The 21,834-nt window shown below is 39.2% G+C and overlaps 1 protein-coding gene across 1 annotated transcript in view; it reads left to right on the top strand.

Annotated features, from left to right (window-relative positions):
- The window catches only part of znf407 (zinc finger protein 407), a 202,337-nt gene that overhangs the window by 147,581 nt on the left and 32,922 nt on the right, over positions 1-21,834 (top strand). The window contains exon 9 of the mRNA XM_077527742.1: positions 5,524-5,702. Within this exon, the coding sequence (XP_077383868.1) occupies positions 5,524-5,702 (179 nt within the window). The remainder of the gene's footprint in view (positions 1-5,523; positions 5,703-21,834) is intronic.

The following is a 21,834-nucleotide window of genomic DNA, read 5'->3' as shown; positions in this document are numbered from 1 at the left end:
TGTGCTTGTGTCTGTGGAAAAAAAGGTTTGTACGCTCTTCATATGTACAGTATAAAGTATGTAAAATTACATCTAGATTGTACCGACAGTGGATGGGGGGAAAGCCTGTTCAAATTCCTTTAAAAAAAAAAAAAAAAAAACAACAACAAAAAAAACATAAAAAGTGAGACCAATATTTAATCATTTGTCATTTAAAAAAATCACCATTAATCAATTGGTCAGCAAACTGAGCCATGATTGGTCGTTACCTGTTTCCTCAGCACAGGTGATTTCATCTTCAGTCAACAGCAAGTGGCAAAATTAGTTTTTCAAAGTATTAATTGTTTATGAAAAATAAGGTTATCAAATTAATTCTGGACAAAATATTAACTTTTTACTGCTGAAAATGGCTCAATGAGTTAAGTATCCCTTTTACCTTTTGCTTCGACTGGAACTACTTAAGAAAATAGAACCGGAAGTTCATTGGGTTCACTTTAAATTGTGGAGATAACATAAAAAAACAGGAAGCTGGGGCACTCAGTCATGGTGAATCAAAAGCCTTTAACATGGCCAGTTGATTTCCCTGGCCTTTGTCAGGGCAAGCAAATGCCTGCAAAGGCTGAAACACGTTGGCATTTATTTTTTATTTTTTTAATCAACTGGCCACGATTGAGGTATTTTATTCACAATTAGTTGGAGCGCTTCAGCTTCCTATTTTTTGAAGGTCTTAGCTGAGCCCTCCACTGAAGAGCACCAAAGAAACATTTTTTAAAAGAATCCAACACATCCACTTGCATTTACACATCAAAGGTGTAATCCACATTAATTAGTACTCACCACTCTCCATTTTCTGAACCACTTGTTCCTTACAAGTTCGTGAGGGTGCTGGAGCCTATCCCAGCTGTCTTCAGTGGTTGCATTTTTTTTACTTCCATCCATCCATTTTCTGAATCGCTTACTCCTCACAAGGGCCGCGGGTGGTGCTAGAGCCTATAATTTTGTCACTTTTGAATTTTTTTTCGTGCGTGTATTCATGTATGTCAGCATGATTTGAAAAGCATACAGTTCCACTGTAGACATTTGGCATTTTGCGAAGTGAACAGCTACTAAGTTGTGGTGATCTGTGAATGTACCAACCAAGTGTGTAATTTGTCATTTGTACCAGTTATTCAACTCAATATCTTTGTATGAAGTAGGGGTGTTAAAAAAAAAAATTGGTTCGGCAATATATCAAAATATTACAGATCGCAATTCTCGAATTGATTCAATAGGCAGCCGAATCGATTTTTAAACATCCATTTTTGATGGAAAAATATTCAACAAAACGTCTTACTTAGGGTTAGGATTCACACATTAAGCATGGAAGAATGTTATATTAATGCAGTGCTTCTCAATTATTTTCTGTCATGCCCCCTCCAGTAAGAAGAAAACATCTCGCGCGCCCCCCAGCGACTATAAATAGTATCATTTGTCTATAAAATTGTTATAAGCACACCTCTGCATAACACTGTATCCTTATTAACGTATAAGAGAATTAAAAAAAAAAAAAGAAAGAAATATGGACCAACTTACAACAAAGAATAGCTTTATTAACTGTAACAAAAAAAGATTTAAAGTACATCTGAAATTCAAAAATTAAACATTTTTTGACTGACCACGTCAAACCATATGATTACGTAAAATCAATAAATAATAATGCATTCAAACTGATCACCAACATTAACTCAGGAGCACAATATTTAAAAAAAAAAAACTTTAACCTGCAAAACAAAAATATATAAAATAATTTGTGCTGATTTTTTTTTTTTTTTTTTTTTTTTACTGTGTGCATGTTCAGTGCTAAACCCCTGCACCACCGAGCGAATGCTCCCTGTGCACACACTGCCAATAATGAGAGCGCCACTGCCCCCTAATGTAGTGAAGGTGCAATTTCACTTTATTCAAGGACAGTAAAAAAAACATCAAAATAAAAAAAATAAAAAAGCATGTTCCCCGAGGTCAAACGCGCCCCCATTGATGGAGCCTTGCGCCTACCTGGGGGTGGCCCGCCCCACTATTTGAGAAGCACTGTATTAATGGAACATTAAAGGTGCACGATGCAAGATTAGACTCATATTTGAGTGTTAAAATAACCATATTTTTCACCAGCACATGTTTTAAGAATTGTCTAATGGACAGGAGGCACGACTGTGGCACAATGACTGTTGCCCCTATTTTTCTGTAAAAGGAAAAATGTTGGCGCGTTCGAGCCGGACACTTTAGCTTTTGCTCTGAACATGACGTCAAGAGAACAGCACCCGATACATCTCAATCCCTTATGAAGACTTTACGGAAGACAAATAGAAGTAAAGAACTTTCAGACCAGTGTCACGGCAGGACGCAGATAAATATAGGAGCAGCGTTTGTCAGGTGGAGAGAGCTAAGAGCTATCCTGGGGATGAAACGGAACGCACAGCTTGCTGAATTTTTGCTAAAAAGGTAAGACTTCATAACGAAAATACGATAGGGTCTATTTATGATTAGCAGTGCAGAATAAAACTACCACACGGTCGCTAACTAATGTCTCCGCACTTGGGCATATTAGCAACGTATTGCTATCCTCAATGTCATCGGATTCAACGGATGCACTATTTACGTTTGGAAGGTTGTAATTACGTAAGCTTTTTTCACTCAAAATGACTTTCACATACAAAGTAACTTGAAGGTTAATATGTTTCTTACCTCTGTAGACATTATTAAGCCTACGAAAAAGGCGTTGTGCTCCGTTTTAACGTTTGTTCGATTAACTTGGAGGTTTGCTCGTGCCCGAAAAGTCGCGCACGCTCCTGGCCGTGTGCGCGTCGCTGGGGTCCATTCCACGTTTCGCCAGAGGGGTCGCAAATCTGCAAAAACTCTGAATCTTGCATCGTGCCTCTTTAAGCCTTAATATTTTATTTCAATGCTGTTCAAACATGAAACAGATTGCAACCTGTTTATTAAATACAGTAGCTCACAGTTATGAGACAGAAGCTTCAGATAAATAAATAATACATTTCATACAAATCTTACATTGTACAGGTAGTATGAATAGTATTTTCTAAATTTGAGTTTAAAAAAAATCGCAACAATCGACTTATAAATTCATATCGGGATTAATCGGTATCGAATCGAATCGTGACCTATTAATCGCAATATGGATCGAATCGCCAGGTACTAAGCAATTGACACCCCTAGTATGAAGGTAATTTAAAAATTATTTGGGGGCTCAGTTTTTGTTGTCCATGTACCATCCATGACAAAATGAAAAAGTAGATGATCTTCAACATATGGTATGATATGACATTCACCTGCGAACAAAGTGGCAAGTGAACTCAATATCTTTATAGCATACTGCAGAAAGGTTTGATTTAAAACATACTATATATAATTTTTAACTGGCTTTGCACAATATCAGTTTTGGCCTAACATGTCACATTCCTGGACCATGTTTTCAGAGAACCACCCATGCGGCTGCATAACTAAACTGTCACACGGTGTGGGTGGGGGTGGGGAGTATGGTGGGGGGGTCAGCCACGAGTCTTCATGAATAGCCTACTGTTGGCCGCTACTTTTGCTGTATCTACACTCACTCACATTTTATTTTTTTCACTATTTTCTCCCTTTGCATTATATTAAAGTACAGTGGCCAGGGAAATCGCTTCTTCCTTGACAATCTCACCGTGTTGTTTCTCGTATAGAAAAAACTGTATAAAGTGTATGTGGCACCTCCAAACATATGGTCCCAGTTCTTCAGTTTTTTTCGGAGGTCAATCCTCTGTGTGGTGGGGACCTACATTAGTGTGTGGTGGGCCTCAAATGGAAGTGGGCACACAACTGCCCTTTTATTTGAACAAAAACCTGAAAGTTTTGTGCTAACACTGACCGTTATTTGGAACTGTTCATAATTCCCTCCACCTTGACTCAGGTAGCAGTTCAAGCTGAAATAAAACCGCCCCAAAACATAATGATGTTACCACTATGTTTCACTTTAGGTGTGGTGTTCTTTTGTTGGTGAGCAACGTTTGTTTGCGCCAAACATGCCTTTTGGAATTATGGCCAAAAAGTTTAACCTTGATTTGATCATACATAACACATTTTCCCACATACGTTTGGAAGGTTTGTAGTGTGTTATGTTTTCTTTGAATGATACAGTTTCTGTCTTACCACCCAACCTCATAGTGCAGACATTTGAAGAAGACACAGACATAAAAAGTCCTATATATTATTATTATTATTATTATTATTATTATTATTATTATTATTATTAATTCAAACTCTGGTGTAATAATCTTATTTATTGATTGATCGAATTTTTATTTTTCATTTTATTATTATTATTATTAATTCAATCTCTCGTGTAATAACCTTATTTATTGATTGATTGAATTTTTATTTTTCATTTTATTATTATTATTATTATTAATTCAATGGGGCGCCATATTGAATACCTTGGAAATTAATTGGTACTCTTATCCTGATGTATATCTTTGAACAATGAGACCACCTTAGGCTGTGCAGACCATGGCTTTTTAAAAAATGTCAGAAAAAGCTGAGCAGCTGAACTTGAGTTGGGGTAAATCAGTTGGCAGTGTTGTGCTGACTTCCTTTTGACTGACTCCCATCCCTCTCGGAAATATTTCATTTTCATTTTAACTGAGTTGTACCTAATATCACATAACTGTTGGAAAAAGTTTTTAAATTATTTCTTTTATCTTGGTCTTATTTATTATATTGCATAAACGTGGCATTTGAACAGGGATGTGTAGACCATTTTATATCCATTTCATATATCACAGATACATTTGGTCCAATAAGACTTTCCATTCCTGTAAATGTGTGTGTGTGCGTGTTCATGTGCGTGCGCGCGTGCGTGTTGTCTTGGATAGGTTTAGATCGAGCCTTGCAGCAGGTTAGGCAGCATCATTAATCAGCAGTGGGTTGTGTGTGACTGCAGTGACATTGTTACATCCTGTACCATACAGTAGCACATTGACCACCCTTCGCAGATTCAGGAACACATTTTAGTACACTAGAATACTCATTGGCATTATTATACATGTAGTAGCGTTAATTACTACAGATTGCAAATACTTGCAAAATATGCTCATTTTGGAAAAAGTGTTCTGGCTGTTGTACCTACAGGATGTAATTGTAATATTTATTGTTTTTGCCACATTTTTATTTTATTTTTTTTAAATATTTGAATGTGCCTGGATATATTTGTCCTTTGATTCGGAGGGCATGTGAGGTCACAGGTCACTGATAATGGGCAACAGTCAATACTTTACTTTATTCCAAAGTTGTTTTATTGGCTTCAGATCACTGCTATAACCAAAATTAATGTACTGATATTATTCCATCCAAATGTTGCTTATGACCCAGCTCGTAAGTCCAGCTCAAATATGTGTACGTAATACATACAATGTTTGCAATTGGTATACTATTTTATGGGGGAACAGAAATTGCCTCCTTCATAACGCATGTTTTTTTTTTGTTTTTTTTTATTGTATCCCCCCCACCCGCTAGATCCAACTGTGCTGAGAACATCCGAAAGCACATCCTCCATACAGGAAAACATGAGGGGGTGAAGATGTACAACTGTCCAAAATGTGACTACGGCACCAACTCTCCCGTAGAGTTCCGCAACCACCTCAAGGACAGTCATCCTGATATTGAGAATCCAGACCTTGCTTACTTACATGCAGGTATGTCTTTTTTTTTTTTTTTTTCTTTTTTTTTAATATATTATGTTATTGCCTAGCCAAACACAACACATTTAACATATTTCCTATCAGCTTCATATGACATAATCAATGTCTTACACACTGTTCTGCACCAGATTCAATACTAGTAACATTCACTTTATTTCATATTTAATTTCACCGTATAAACATTTCAATTAAACTTTAAAGGTTTATGTATCTTTTTCAATAAAATACAAATCTGATGGGTTTTGAATAACATCCAACTAAAGACATCTGGGGTAGTTAAAGATGCTGTATGTTGGAGTTTGCCCAAAAATATCTTTACAATAGCCTTTTTATTTGACCATTTATGACTCAAACATCTTTTCATTAGCTGATTAACACCTTAGATGTTCACAAGACAGATTGGATTCGGTTTTGAATTTCCCACCCTCTGTTTGTGGATGGGACATCATGCGTGCAGTGTACGCGAAGAGGGGAGTGTGCAGTTTCATTTTTCGGCCAACACGTGACAGTAGCGATTTGAAATTCAATTTCCTGCATTGAGCAGCTTTTAAGGTCAACTAACCCAAGCTCTATAATATCCGTAGAGGTCAGAGTTTCTCATTTCCTTGAATGTTCTTTTTGTCTGGAGATCAAGTCTTGCTGTTCCCAGCCACAAAGACGCAGCTCTCAAAGATTGCTGGTCTAGTCCCCCCTGTCAGTCACTGAGACCACAGAGACAGATGGAATCATGTTCTTCCTCTCTTGGTTTCTTTGTATCCCTTTGGTCTTCATTTGTCCTTGGAGAGCCACCAAATCCAATTGACAGAGTGATTGTCCTTCATAGGAACAGAGGAGGCAGCCTTTATCCTGTTATCCTTCTGACCTCTTAAAACTATAGAACACCATCCATTTTTGCAGCATTGTGGTTAATTTCTTCTTGAAACCAAATAAGTCTTATTTTGACCTTGTGCTGTTTTTGAAAACTTTGTTTTTGTAAAATAGAGTGGTCTGCATTAAGTTATACAGTAATCATTTTTTAAACTACAGCTGAACCTAACTGTACCCTCTTACCTCCAACCCACTACTTGCTGAAAACCTTTCACCCCATAATTTCCCTCACCTCAGTTGGATGACTTTGCTACAAGACTCTTGTTTTTTTATTTGATTTTTGTTTCCTTCCATTTTTAATCGTCGGTTATAGGAAAACACAATTATTCCAAAATCCTGTTGAGCAAAGTTCAAGGCTACATTAAAGGGGTCATAATAGGACCACAATTCATCATAATTATGGTCAAAGTTGCCGATGGATGGTCAAGACTCAGAAACTGCATCCTGCATTCTTCTCTTTTATTCAATGTTTACATGGCGATTATGGAAATCTATTACTTGCGTTGACACTAATTTATGTTGACCATCTTAGTCGATGTGATGATCTTGCCACTGTCAAATGGCATAGAAATAAATTATTCCATAAATGCTAAAACAACAACTCATTTCCCACATCATTGCATTCAAGCTGTAGGTGGTTGTGGGGGGTGGGAAATCCTTGAAATTGCACTTGTGATCTTTCCAGCTTTCTAAAAAAGGTGAGGTGGTAACCAAAAAAAAGCAGTGCTTCATCTAACTAGACAGAACAAGAGCAAAAGAAACTGACAGAAAAAAAAAAAGATTAAGAAGGTGGATGTTGAATTAACCTGCATGTGATTGCTCTCTGTCAGTGTGGCACCGGGGCCAGCAGCGAGAGGCAAATCATCTGTGATGGCCCTTCCTGCTTTTTCCTCTTTGAAAGACACAGATCAAACGCGCCCTACTGACAAACCCTTGCAGCCCCATCGCATCGGATTGATTGACACCCGAGTGTCTTGGCTGCTTCTCAGTCTTCCCATATAACTCTCTTCACCTACGTCTCTCTCCATCTTCCCTTTTTTATTCAGTGTCGCAACATGAATTAAAGCCCTTCTCAGGGATGAAAGCAAAGGTCTTTTCCAAATGAAAGAAAGGAGAGAATTAGATTCTGCAAGTAATGGTTGGGAATGATGATGAGAATTTGAGACGAAAAGGAGGGTTTGATGTAATCAAATGGTCATGGAAATTGTCTTTCTTTTGCGATCTGCAGTCACATATGCCAGATAGTAAATCCGGTTCACACTGCACAGGACAATACACCCTGATGGACCTCCGTTTTTTGGTTTTGCTATGTGCTTGGGGCGAGTTAATTAAAACATGGCTTTTATGCGGTTGCTGCCTTTCCCCAAATTATCTCTTTATTTTCTGTGACTCAGTAAGATGTTTATTACCCTCTATCATTAACAAAGCTCAAAACCCTTTTAAATATGAGAAAGGCGCAGTCGAGATGTTTTGTGTGCAAAACCACAGACAGAGCAAGCTGGGCTGTGGCCCTCCTTGCTATCCCTAATTAAGTGGCCATCCATTACTGCCACAAATGGCTCGAAGTCACCAAAAAAGGAGAATAACCCCAAGAGAATGTTGTGCTGATGTTGTTGAAAGATTTTTCTAAAATTCCAATGATTGTCTAGTGTCATAGTTTTGAATTCAAGCACGACTGGAATCTAGTGATCTAATATTGACACGCACCATTTTAATGCAGGTATACTAATTTGTTTGGAGGCTTGTTTTTTGTTTTGTTTTGTGTGCATAGCAGAGCCCCATCCTGGGCTTTCACCTACCGTTTCACATTAAATGCAAAGGTGGGCATCGTCATTGACTGGAATTGATTTATTTATTTATTTGTTTATTGAACATATAAACAAAGAAACAACAGAAAAACAGAAAATATAAGAAAAGAAAACCCCCATAAAATCATCAATCTATCAGTTTACATGTTCAAAAGGGAGTAGGAAGAAGTTAAAAACTTATCTAGTCCTACCCGCCTTACTTTATATATTTAAACGTATTTAATTATTAATACAATACTAATTTACAATTTTTTAAAATAAAATGTATAAACCTGGTTATATATACACAAGTGCACTTTAACATTCGTGCATTTGCCAGTAACATATATACATGAATTTCCTAGACATATACCATAATACTTATCTAAATCATATACACATACTCACATTTACAATTTTCATACTCTGGTCTGACATAAGTAAAAAAAAAATTTAACTTTACTTTTCAACATTTTTTTGAATTCCAGAAGTGAGTCACATTTTCTCAGATCAACTCCCAAATTATTCCACAAATTTACACCTTTTAGAGATACACACCTTTGCTTAATATTTGTTCATGGTTTAGGTTTTTTATAGACACTTGTACCCCTTATGTCATAAGGACTGTGTCTAAATTCAAACAATGTCTGAGTACTGTAGCAGAGTAGATTGTTGTATACTTTGCACATTATTTGTTCTATTTTAAACTCAACCAAGTCATAAAATTTCATTGTATTTAGTGGATGTGTTGGTTCTGTATATTTTGATCGATTTCTAATTCTTATAGCTCTCTTTTGCAATTTAAAAACAGAGTTGGTATTTGCTTTATATGCATTTCCCCAGATTTCCACACAATAGGTCAGATATGGTAATAATAATGAGCTGTATAATTATATAATGATTTCATGTTTAAGACATCCTTAGTTTTAGGCAAGGCAAGTTTATTTGTATAGCACATTTCATACACAAGGCAACTCAATGTGCTTTACACAAGGACAGACAACACATAAGCATCAAGAAACAGTAGTTAAGATTCAGAGGAAGAAAAATAAATGAAAATAGGTTACAAAATTTACTAAAGAACATACAATAACAATCTTAAAACATTATTCAACAAACTTTAAAACATTTAACATAAGGAAGTTTAAAATAATAAAAACACTTAATTAAAGCTGTTTAAAAGTCCCTAATCAAAAGTATAAGAAAAAAAGCAAAGTTTTTAACCTGGATTTAAAAGCATTTACACTCGGGGCTGACTTCACTTCTGTTGGTAGCCTATTCCATCTGTGTGCAGCATAATAGCTAAATGCAGCTTCACCATGTTTGCTTCGAACTCTGGGTTCCACTAGTTGGCCCAAGTCTGTAGATCTCAGAACCCTGCTGGGTTCTTATCAGCATTTCTTGGATATATTCAGGACCCAAACCATTTAGTGATTTATAGACGAGTAGCAGAACTTTAAAATCGATTCTACAGCTGCCTGGGAGCCAGTGTAAATCCTTAAGTACTGGAGTAATATGTTCGGATCTCTTTGTTTTGGTCAGAACTCGAGCTGCAGCGTTCTGAATGAGCTGCAATTGTCTCATGTTCTTTTGAGAGAGTCCAGTCAGAAGACCGTTACAGTAATCTAGTCTGCTGGAGATAAAAGCATGGATAAGCTTCTCTTGGTCTGCTTGAAGCATGCAGTCCTTCAGTCTGGATATGTTTTTCAGCTGGTAAAAGGCTGTTTTAGTGATGAATTTAATATGATTGCTGAAGGTCAGGTCTGAGTCTATTAGTACCCCAAGATTTCGAACTTGGTCTTTAGTTTCTAAAGACAGTGACTCAAGCTGTTTTTTAACAGCAATCCTTATAGAGTATCCCGATGATTTTTCTTTTAACATTTTCTATGTGTGGCTTCCAACATAATTTATCATCAAAAACTACTCCAAGGAATTTATTTTCATACACCCTTTCTATTTCAATTGAATTCACAATTTTTGACTTGATGAGTAATTTGTCTAGTGCCAAAAACTATGAACTTGATTGATGGAAGTGCCCACCTTTTGGCATGTGGTTCAGCACTTTGAGCGAGTACTTGATAATGCCAAGCCTCACAAAAATACACGGATAAGAAGTGTGTAGTTACCGCGATCGACAAAAATAATCCTGCTTTACTCGGTGCTCGGTCTGTGCATTTTTTTTTTCAAGGTTTCGCATTACCAAGCATTTGCTGAAAGCACACGCCCATTGGTGGGCACTTCCATCAATCATCCATTCCAGTCAATGACGATGCCCACCTTTGATTAAATGACACTTAATACTCTCCTCAGTTTTACTTGTGCATTATGTTCAAAAGGTATGTTGATTTGTGGGGTGACAGGTGTGTATGTCAAGACATGTGCCTTTGTAGTTCAGTGCATACAGCATGACACTGTGTTGACATTGTGAAAAAAGAAACAAACACGACCGCTGAATTCAACAGCTGTTTCCGATAACAATGTGTTACATGTTCCTATAGGTGACTGTGTGATTAAAAACTAAGATCACAAGTCTTTTTTTTTTTTTTTTTCAGGTTACATGTAGACATGTCATAATTAAATATTTAATCGACAATTAATTATGAAATTATTTGGCAACTATTTTGATAATCGATTATTCGTCAATCAAATGAATGTAGAGTCAGTGTTGGCGTACAATCATCCAAATTGTCTGATCTCAGCCTCGCAAAATGAAATGTTTTCTGATTTCTGTAGTCCTTCTTTAACCAGCACTAGTATGTGCAGTTAAATGAGCTGAAAGTAGGTCCTCTTCTGTGAGTGATGTATGGAGGGAATACAAGAGGCCAGCACTGTTCCTCCATGGGATAGTGAATAAAACCAGACAGACAGGCCGTCTTCTCCTATAAAACCTAATCCATTATTATTCAATCCACCTTCTCCCTCAATTCAGACACACACTACTTACCTAGATACAGCTGAGCTGTCTAAGACAAGAGGGACATACTGACAGGGGGAAAATGCTGAACAAATAAGAAAGAAAGGAACCAAAACTTTGGTGAGCAGATGATTGAGACACGTCAAGACTGCTACTTTTCAGTTTCAGACAAATGTTGCTATTTAGTCAACACAACCCCTTGTCTCAGTGTCTTCCCTCATCTACACCCTCTTTGGCTCGAGTGCTCTTTTTATGAACTCTGACGTGACCTTTACCCCTTTTTACTGTACCGAGCACCCTTTGTCTTCATTTGCCTCTGGTCGTATGTTTGGTGACTCCAGACACAGCAGAAGCATCACTAATTACCAGCAGGCTGAACTTTCCCAACTAAACAACCAATTATCAGCGCTTTAGCTAAAGCAGAGTCCCATGTTTTCTGATACAGTGGCCTATTAAGGGCCCTTATTTCTCCCCCAGCATAATTGAATCCCCTGGCTGCTAATCAGTGGGCTATTTTAAGGCAATGTGCAGTTGGTAATCAGAGGTCCTGCCTATTAGACTATCAGATCCCAATTAAGTGCCCTCTTATTTCCAACATAACAAGTCGCTACTGTCACTGCTGTTATTGTAGTTCCCTTTTTAGTGGCCAGTTTCTGTTTGGAGTGCAAAAATAAAAGGGCAAAGGTTAAGTTCAGTGTCAACTGTGTTTTTTTTTTAATTATTATTCTTTGCACATGTGATGAGGAATTACTGAAACGATGGGTGTTGTGGATAAACTCTCAATTGTCTAATTGATATGGCTCACTGCTTTGTTTATTCCTGTTTTATGCACAAAATAGTCTTTTACAGTACAAGCTGTATCAAAGGAGTTTAGTCCATTTCTTTCGAGATTAAATTTTATGGTCTGCTTCCATCTGCAGAGTAAGTTTAATGTCAACATAAATCTGTGCTCTGCCTGAAACACTGATTTCATGATGAAACTGATGGATGTAATTCAAGTGCCTCTGTAACATCAGGGAGTGCTCAACCTAATCTATTGCAAATGTTTTTTCAACCACTTTTATTTAGGTTTAATGAGTGCACATATCGCAAACCTCTCATTAGCAAATAGATAGGCACTGAAGCTGCTAAACTACAAATGCAAACATCTATCTCCTGCTGCCTCATGGGCCTCTCTGGCAAAATTGGATGCCTCTTAGTGCAGATTTTAGATTTGAGAAGAAAAAAAGTTCTGAACTGAATGTCTTCTGTTTCTGTCCTCTCAGACATTTCTCTCCAATTCTCTTGGTTGCGTCTTGGTGACTGCTGAAGTTGAGGGCAGTCTGAATGTGAATGCGGCCCACAGAGAGTAGCTTTTGAATTTATACAGTACAAGTGTGTGCGCACGCCCAAGCGTGCATGCGTGCGTGTACACGTGCAAAAGCAAGTGTGCAAGTTTCAAAGTCTGTGTGTTTAGTGTCGGTGTCGACTCCCCACAGCCTAATTAAAGGGCAGGGGAAGCCACTCACAGAGTTTAAATCTAAAAGAGTAAATTAGCACTCAAAAAAAGGGGTGTGGCAAATGCACAATTCCACACAGGCCATGAAATCTCTTTTGACATCATTTGTTTAAATAAAAAAAAGAAAAGGGAAAATGAACAAAGAGGATGAAGAAAAGGGTAATGTCTTAATGGGTTCTCAGTGCATATTGTTTTTGGATTTTTGATGGATGAATCACAGTTTTCTAGGTCCACAGAGTAAGTGAATGTTCATGCGTGACTGGCAGTCTTTCCTGAGTGTAGCCCAAAAGTAAACTGATCCCAAATAAATGGTGTATCAACTAAATATATGATTTATCAATATTACAGCAATATTTTGATTTGGAATATTTGTTTTGCATTAATTATGTATTCTTTTTAGTGATTTTTGATACCAGTTTTGTATTTGTTTTTTTCTTCTTCTTTTTTTTTTCAGACCGATACAAGTCTTGAGTAATCATGGGTACCGAAACCACTAATATTTTTGATATATAAAATTTCCCCTGAAAAATATCAGGTACTTTTGTTCCAGCATTACCAAGTGTTTCAGTAACAAGTCTTACCTCAGTTGTTCCGTTGTCGTTGACTTCCCGTATCGAGCAGATTTTTGTGAAAGGACTTCATTTGGATCTTCTCAGACTGCTTTTGGTCATTGGTGTGTTTGACAAGGAGCACTGGTTGTAAATTATTAGTTTGGATTATAATAATTTATTCCCTTCCTCTTAAGTAAAATTAAAAATTCAATAATCATGTTTAATGATGTATGCTAAAATCCTAATGAATGCCGCCATAAACGTTAATTGACATTTACTAGGGATTTATTTTATTTATTTTTTCCTCAATGGGCAGTGCAATGTCTAGTGCAGCACTGCCTGCTCAATGGGTTGTGGAATCAAAAACACCCACTAACTATGGCCAGTAGATGGCAGCATTGTATCTCTTTTCAATGGGCTCACGGTATATGAAATTAGAATGAAACACGGCTGATATGATGAAATTGAACGTTTTCAAGGATGACGTGAATGATCAAAGCATTTGTCACATTAAATCTTATTCACATAGCGCCAATAAACAAAAAAATAGTGTCTAAGTCAGTGTTGCGCAAAAAATGTATTACCTATTTTTGACTGGTGATTACTAAAGAACAGAATAAGGTAGAAACATACTTTTCTGTTTATGTAGTCGTAGCATACAATATTTTGTTTATATTTCGGCTGGCACTATTGGGGTTGTTTTTTGGATAATATTTGGCAGTCAAAGAGTAAATTAAACATTTTTGGCAGTCATAGAGTTAAGAGAGTTTTATTTTGTTGTAACTGTTACAGTGATTAACTTATTTTTGCATGTATTGCCCATTGAGAATATTTTAAAAGGGTACTCAAAAATTTCCCATACACGTTGAAGGTTTTATGATGATAGAAATTCTAGCTTCTTGTTATTACAAGGTTTTAAATCCAACCAAATCAGAAACTGTGTCCTAAAATGGATTGTGTTTGAACGTCGAGGTTCCAAATCCTACAGTGTCATAATTTTCCTGTTTGTACGTTGGGCAGTGGCGGCTAAAAGTATGGTACATCTTATGTCTGGTAGGGGTAAATGAATGTTAGGTTGTCTGGTGGTGGTCTGGATCAAGACTGTTGCCTCTTTGGTGTTTCATCTGCTCTGTTTGACTGCTATCAAGTGTGATGCCTGCATGTGTGAACATGCCCGTGCGTTTCCCCAGAGAGAGACATTAATCAAGAGTATTCGTGTGCAATACACACAGCCTGTATGGATGCATACAAACAAATATATAACCTTACAGGTCTTTGCCCAAGGACTAGTGTGTATGTTTGTGCATATTGGAGATTTCATGTCCACAGAGTCTCAAATGTCATTCTATTGCAGTGATTTCCTGGAAAATAGATCTTAGTTCTGTCAAATCTGGGCCTGCAGGCAAGAGGCCTGAACGACGTCTCTTTCAATGAAACACACGAGCAAACCCGTTCCTTGCCCACACACATACAAGTAGGTCTCAAACTCACCCTCCTGGATTCACAGTGAAGAATACAGATTTGGGTCCTGCTGTAGATAGCGATCAGCCTGGCTGTGGCTTCACAAATGCTATCTTCACCAGGCTGCTGAATTGATAATACTCACCCGTGTGCATTTTATTACAAAGGCCCGGTTTGTAAAAAGGTAATCATTTACTCTTGCTGCTATCTACCCTAAGCCATACATCTTCTGTCCTCACAGGACAAAGTTATGCCGCTGCTTCTCACTTTTTTTAAAGTACGTTTTACTTTTCAATGCATTTATAAAATAACAGCTGCTTAAGGACATTCACCTCCTGCTTTATCTTCATAGCAAACACCAATAACTGCTGCGTTTTATTAAATTCTTTTTTTTTTTTTTTGTATCTATAGATGGGCACACTGTGCGTGTGCGTGCGTGCATGTGCACGTGTGCACATATAGAACACAAGGGCTAAAAATGACAGTGAATGAAGGGCTAATCCCTTTGGGTGTATAGCAGAACTAGGCCCCCAATTTCAATTATCATATTTATCATATTTATTCATTCTGTCCTGCTTAATGCTGTCTCTCTTCCTCACATTTGCTCTCTCTCTCTCACACACAGATCTTTCTTCTGTACATTAATCTATTTTTCCTTCCATTGCTCTCTCCACTGGCGACATGTAAGGCTGCCAGTCAAGTTGATGGACAGTACTCAAGTAGCCCACAGTAAAGTTTCTTTTTTTTTTTCTTTTCATTTTTTCTTCTTGGTCAGACGCCGTAATAGGGTCTTATCAGGAAACCCAATTTATTGTTTTGTAGTTTTTTTTTCCTTAGAGCTAGTGGGTTGCCACTCAAAGTGATTGACAGCTCTCAGATTTGTGAACTGTAGAACTGGGATTTCCTTTAAATTGCTATGTTTATTTGTGTTCTTTCAAGATTGCACATGTGCTTGTATTACACGCCCAATGCCACGCACGCAAACTGTTAATACACGGACATTCATACTGTAGATTAGCTGCTGTTTTGTTTTGGTCTGACCTTGGCAGTGATTTCAGCTGACAGATGGCAATCTGTAGTCTACTCACTGCGTACCAGGTTAAATTTAGCCCTGTGCACGTCTTTGCTTGGGCATGGATTTATATCCTCAGCCTCAGAATTGTATTAAATTTGGCGTGGATTCACAATAGGATATGTATTTCTAGTTTACAGTTTATGCTATACGACATATTTGAATTGTTGTAAATGTGCGAAACTGCAGGCACATTTCAAAATTTATATTCTCATTTTTTTCTGGTTGCTTCTCTCCTTCCTGAGTGAGTCAAGCGTCAGTGCGTGCGCCTTTATTTGATATGCATTTCAAAACATATCTCTGTGTGTCATCTTATGTGTGTTTTTATTAAATGTCCTTTCCTGTGTATGCGTGTAATGCTTGTTTATGTCTATCAGCGCCCATGTGTAAGCGATTGTGTGTGTGTATGACCTCCGAATACCAAGGCTTATCGTGGCAGTGTTCCACATTATTGATAGCGAGCAAAGATATCGACAGGCCAAGCACCGGCAGCTTCCAGCAACGCAGGCAAACGGGATGGGGCTTTGATATGACATATTGTGCGTCTCAGCACAAGCCATAAATAATTCTGACACGTTTTTGTATGCATGGGAAAGTCCTTGATTCAGCCTCCCATAAAAATAAACTTCTATTATGGAAGGTATTTGTCAAGTGGGTGCGTGATGGATGGCCCGGCGTTTACCCTGTGGCAGGACGATGGGTTATGGATGCCCGCCGCCCCTTGCTGGGGGAGGAGTTGTACCTAGCTACACTGACACCAGAGTAATTACTTACCTCCTCACCACCGCGACACTGAGAGGAGGGAATGGAAGAGGGCTGTGTTGGGGTGTATGTATCTGGGGGGATAGCTGTTTTATACAAATACCTCAACCACCCTCTGTAACTATGCACCCAGCCCTACACATCCTCAAGTTCATCACTGCGACATCCGATGCACAAACCCAAGGCTACAAGGGCAATTACAGTATGCACCAATTGTGATGGATGGACATGAACAACATTTTGATATTGTATTGCTGCAAACATCAGACATGACATTATTCATATTTCCATTTCTTAATCTGACCCCCCCCAGCCATGGTTTAGCTCCAGTGAACTGCTCTCGAGCAAGGCATTGAACCCCCAATCACATCCAGAACTGGACCGGTATTTGTTTTAATTGATGACAAATGACGTAGATATTAGAGAGAAAGAATACTGGTATTGTAATGGTACATGCTGATGTCGTTTACGCTGATGGGTTCAATTCCCTGTCAGTGCACCAATAACTTGCCTTTGCTGGTGCCAAGTCCGGATTCAAAATGGGTGGGTTGGGTTGCATCAAGAAGTGCATCCAACATAAAAACTCTTCCAAACAAATCATGCAAGGAGGGAAGGGAAAAAAAAATGAACAGTTGCTTAGTAACACTGGTGATAAGGGACTTTAGCATCCAAATTTTTTGTTTCAAACACACGATTCCCATATGTCTTTTGTGGTGAAACTTGCATTTATAAGGGCTTGCGCCAAGCAGTAGCTCTGCTGTGGCTAGGATTTGAAGGGTCATTGGGGGACTGGCCAGGAACTGAACCCCTGATAGCTGCATCAATGGTAACAAAGTCTATTTTTGCAGTAACAATGCCTCATTTGTAGAGAGATTTTACTTCAGAATAGGGCTACCAAAGGAGCCTGGCACCTCCACTAATGTCCCCAAATTATGGAACAGTGAGACCAAATCCTTTATTTTTGCTGCAAACCGAAAACATTTGGGATTGACATTAAAAAATGAAAACAAGACAAAAGATCATTTTAAAATTATTTCCAGGTATTTACTAGTGTTGTTCCGATACCGATACTGGTATCGGCAGAGGTGCCGATACTGCATTAAAAGAGTGGTATCGGTGAGTACTCACAAGTAACATGCCGATATCATTAATTCCACCACTAATATAGGATTTTGGATGCAGCATCTTGTGTCTTGCTGGTGCACGACATTCACTGGTATGTGACATGTTCACTGCATGCCTATCTAAGATATCCTATTGACCCTTGAATGCGCTGAACCAATAGCAGGACAGCTTTTTCATGTTGAGGAAAAAAAAACTTAAGTATCGGTATGGTATCGGTATCGGCCGATACTGCAAAGCTGGGTATCGGTATCGGGGGCCAAAAAATGGTATCGGAACAACACTAGTATTTACAGTAAGTATATTTGTAACTGACACAAAAGTGGATTTTTGCTGTTAATCCATCCATTCATCCATCCATCTTCTTCCGCTTATCCGGGGTCGGGTCGCGGGGGCAGCAGCTTCAGGAGGGAAACCCAGACTTCCCTCTCCCCAGCCACTTCAACCAGCTCCTCCGGCGGGATCCCAAGGCGTTCCCAGGCCAGCCGAGAGACATAGTCTCTCCAGCGTGTCCTGGGTCGTCCCCGGGGCCTCCCGCCAGTGGGACATGCCCGAAACACCTCCCCAGGGAGGCGTCCAGGAGGCATCCGAACCAGATGCCCGAGCCACCTCAGCTGGCTCCTCTCAACGCGGAGGAGCAGCGGCTCGACTCTGAGTCCCTCCCGGATGACCGAGCTTCTCACCCTATCTCTAAGGGAGAGCCCGGACACCCTGCGGAGGAAACTCATTTCGGCCGCTTGTATCCGGGATCTCGTTCTTTCGGTCACGACCCACAGCTCGTGACCATAGGTGAGGGTCGGAACGTAGATCGACCGGTAAATCGAGAGCTTTGCCTTTTGGCTCAGCTCTTTCTTCACCACGACGGACCGATACAGAGTCCGCATCACTGCAGACGCTGCACCGATCCGCCTGTCGATCTCCCGCTCCATCCTACCCTCACTCGTGAACAAGACCCCAAGATACTTGAACTCCTCCACTTGGGGCAGGATCTCGTACCCGCTGTTAATCCATATTCCACAAATGTATTCATAAATAGAATTCTGTGTTTCGACGAGTTGGCCGCACAGAACATGACATTGTAAAGAAATCTTTGACTTGACTTCCCTTTAAAAACTCCCCTAAAAAAAAATCTCTTGTCTCATGTTTATATTTTAGATGACTCATCTATATTTTAGAAGAAAAAAAATGCTCTCACCATTACAGTACTTTTGGAAAGGATGGTACATGATTCTTAAATGCTATCTTTTTTTTCTGAATTATCTTTTACTGATTTGCCTCTCAACTTTTGTAAAAACCCATTTCATATTAGTGAGATGAAAGCTGTGATGATTAACTGGAACTTTGTGAGGATATTATATATATATATATATATATATATATATATATATATATATATACATCCATCCGTTTTCTTGACCGCTGATTCCTCACAAGGGTCGCGGGGGGTGCCGGAGCCAGCCAATCACAGGGCACACAGAGACAAACAACCATCCACACTCCACACCTTGGGACAATTCGGAGCACCCAATTAACCTGCCATGTATGTCTTTGGAATGTGGGAGGAGACCGGAGTACCCGGAGAAGACCCACGCGGGCACAGGGAGAACATGCAAACTCCACCCAGGAAGGCCGGTGCCTGGACTTGAACCGGAGTCCTCAGAACGGGGAGGCAGACGTGCTAAAATCCGCCACCGATTAATTGGACGTGCCCTAATTATGTTTTTAGAAAACTAAATCTGAACAAATGTCTCTGTTTTAGTTTGCCTACATTCACAAGTTTATGCCCGTGCACATATTTATGAATATGTACAGGCATTTGTGTTTGCTAATTAGGGCATATGTGAATGTTTGTATGTCAATCTGTGAGTTAAACAGCCAGATTGAGAGGCCTTGAGTGCCATCTGAGAATGAGGAAGGGTAGGCGTTGGGTAAGGAATGCGTTCTCCACTAACCGCAACACACCTACCCTGTGTAGGTGTGCAAGTGGCAGCCTGGGTCATGGTAGGGGCACAGTGGCAGCCCGTCAGTGGGAGTGACACCTGTTCACCACTGCTCACCACTTCATCTTTACAGCTGCTCTCGTCCCGCTGCCTCAGCCTTTTTCTCTCTTGCTTGTTCAGTGCCCTCCTTCGTCCCCTCCTCCCACTAATGCAGCACGGAGGCGATGCTCGTCAGGTGAGGTAGCGGTGAATAAAACAGGTCCAGATGTTCTTTCATGCGATAAGGGAGTAGGATTCTTGTCAAGACACAAACACTGACAAGTAACATCAACATGTTGCCTCAGTGACACTATGGCTGCTGTTAGGTGAGGTGACAAGGTAGTTTGTGTAATAAAGCTCATATATGCAATGCACGCTCACAATCTTCAATTAGTGCAGGAAAGAATCAACCTAAAGTGTTTTACATTATATACATAACCTATATACTTTTTAGGCAGCTTAATAACTGAAAGGACTCCACACATAACTCACCAACTGCACCATTTTGGTACATGTGGTCTATAGAAGAGCTGTATAAACAATTGTCATTTTAAACCTCAGTTTGACCTGACCTATCATTCACCATTTAATTGTTTATAATGGTCTATAAATGGTTTATAGTCACTGCGCCATACTGATAAACTACAACTTAAGCCAGCCAAAAACAAAGCGACACTACTGAATTACGGCGGCGTGGCTCAGTGGTATGGTGGTCGTCTCCCCACCCACAGGTTGTGGGTTCGATCCCATGCCATTGTGACCACGTCAAAGTCTCCTTGAGCAAGATACTGAACCCCCAGTTGCTACTGCTGGGTAGTCAAAAATGTAAAGCGCTTTGAGGGCCTTGTAAAGTGGAAAAGCACAGTGAAGTGCCATTTACCCTTTACGCAGAACTGGACTATTGCAAACAGATTACAGTTGGTGACGGATCCTGGCCTACCTTCCAATGATCCTCAAATCAGTGCAGCAAAATGTGTCATGCATTATTTTTTAATTATTCTAAGTATCTGTTGGAACTCGAGTCATGCAAACACACTCATGCACATTGAACACCATAATTTAATCAACTCTTCCTCTCTTCCGTTCAGTTCACCATACTGTATTTTTTGGTGAAATATCATACAATGTAACCTGGTATTTTGATTGCCCGTAAACATCCGTGCTGTGGCATTGTGATGTAGAACCATGCAAATACCCCATTCACTTGTGATTTGTCATGATTTGCAGCCCATAGATGGTGGGCAGCTATTGAAAACAAATTAGAGAACAACACACAATGTGTGACATTACTGAATAGTTGAGCTGCATAAGGTCATGGCGCTCAATGTTATGAAATGAATTATTTTTGAATAAAGCTATTACAGGGTTTAAGACGTTCAATTGGTTTTCAAGACAATCAGATCATCAGGGACACAGCAACAGTCAACAGTCAAGTTTACACTCTGCCCCTCACTGTATTATATGCACTTTTGAGTCAATGTATTGCATTTCAGCATAAAAATGCAGATTGAAGCAGAAGGTCTTGAGAAATGTTTTTTTTTTTTTTGTGCTTTTTTTTTCTAGTATGGATTGGGTCTTGTTTAACCTTGTAACCCTCTCTCATGATCTAGAAAGGTGAACTTAAACTGCTGTCGGCTGCTACAGATGGGGTCAGAGAGAGGAATGGTTCTCAGTCAATAGGCTTAGAACACCATCAGGGACTATCGATTAGAGTGGACAGTGAAGCTAGCGCTGCACTAATTGTTTCTTTACTAGCCTGTGGCAAAGACAACAGTCATGGGCTGGAAGTCATGAATCTTACATCTGTTTTGTTGTGAAAGCATCAGGAGTTAATAGCCTTTGATTACCAAGATGTGCGTGCGTGCGTGTTTGTGTCTGTGTGGAGAGTATGCTTGTTTGTGTGTCTGCGTACGCGTGGATACCTTTATAATATGATAGGAAACAATGTAATAGACTCACTGAACAGATGATGTTGCTGAGTGGTTGTTGGCAGAGGCTTCTGTTTTTAAAAACACGAATAAGACCCCTGGGTTACCCCTTTCACAACCCAAATTCTTGTTCACATAAATGGCATTTGAAATCTCTAATTTGAACGGGGGATTGGTGTGCATTT

Source organism: Festucalex cinctus, chromosome 7 (assembly GCF_051991245.1).
Source record: "Festucalex cinctus isolate MCC-2025b chromosome 7, RoL_Fcin_1.0, whole genome shotgun sequence".
NCBI lineage: Eukaryota > Metazoa > Chordata > Actinopteri > Syngnathiformes > Syngnathidae > Festucalex > Festucalex cinctus.
Note: the sequence above shows the minus strand (reverse complement) of the source record. Positions and strands in the feature narration are given on the sequence as shown.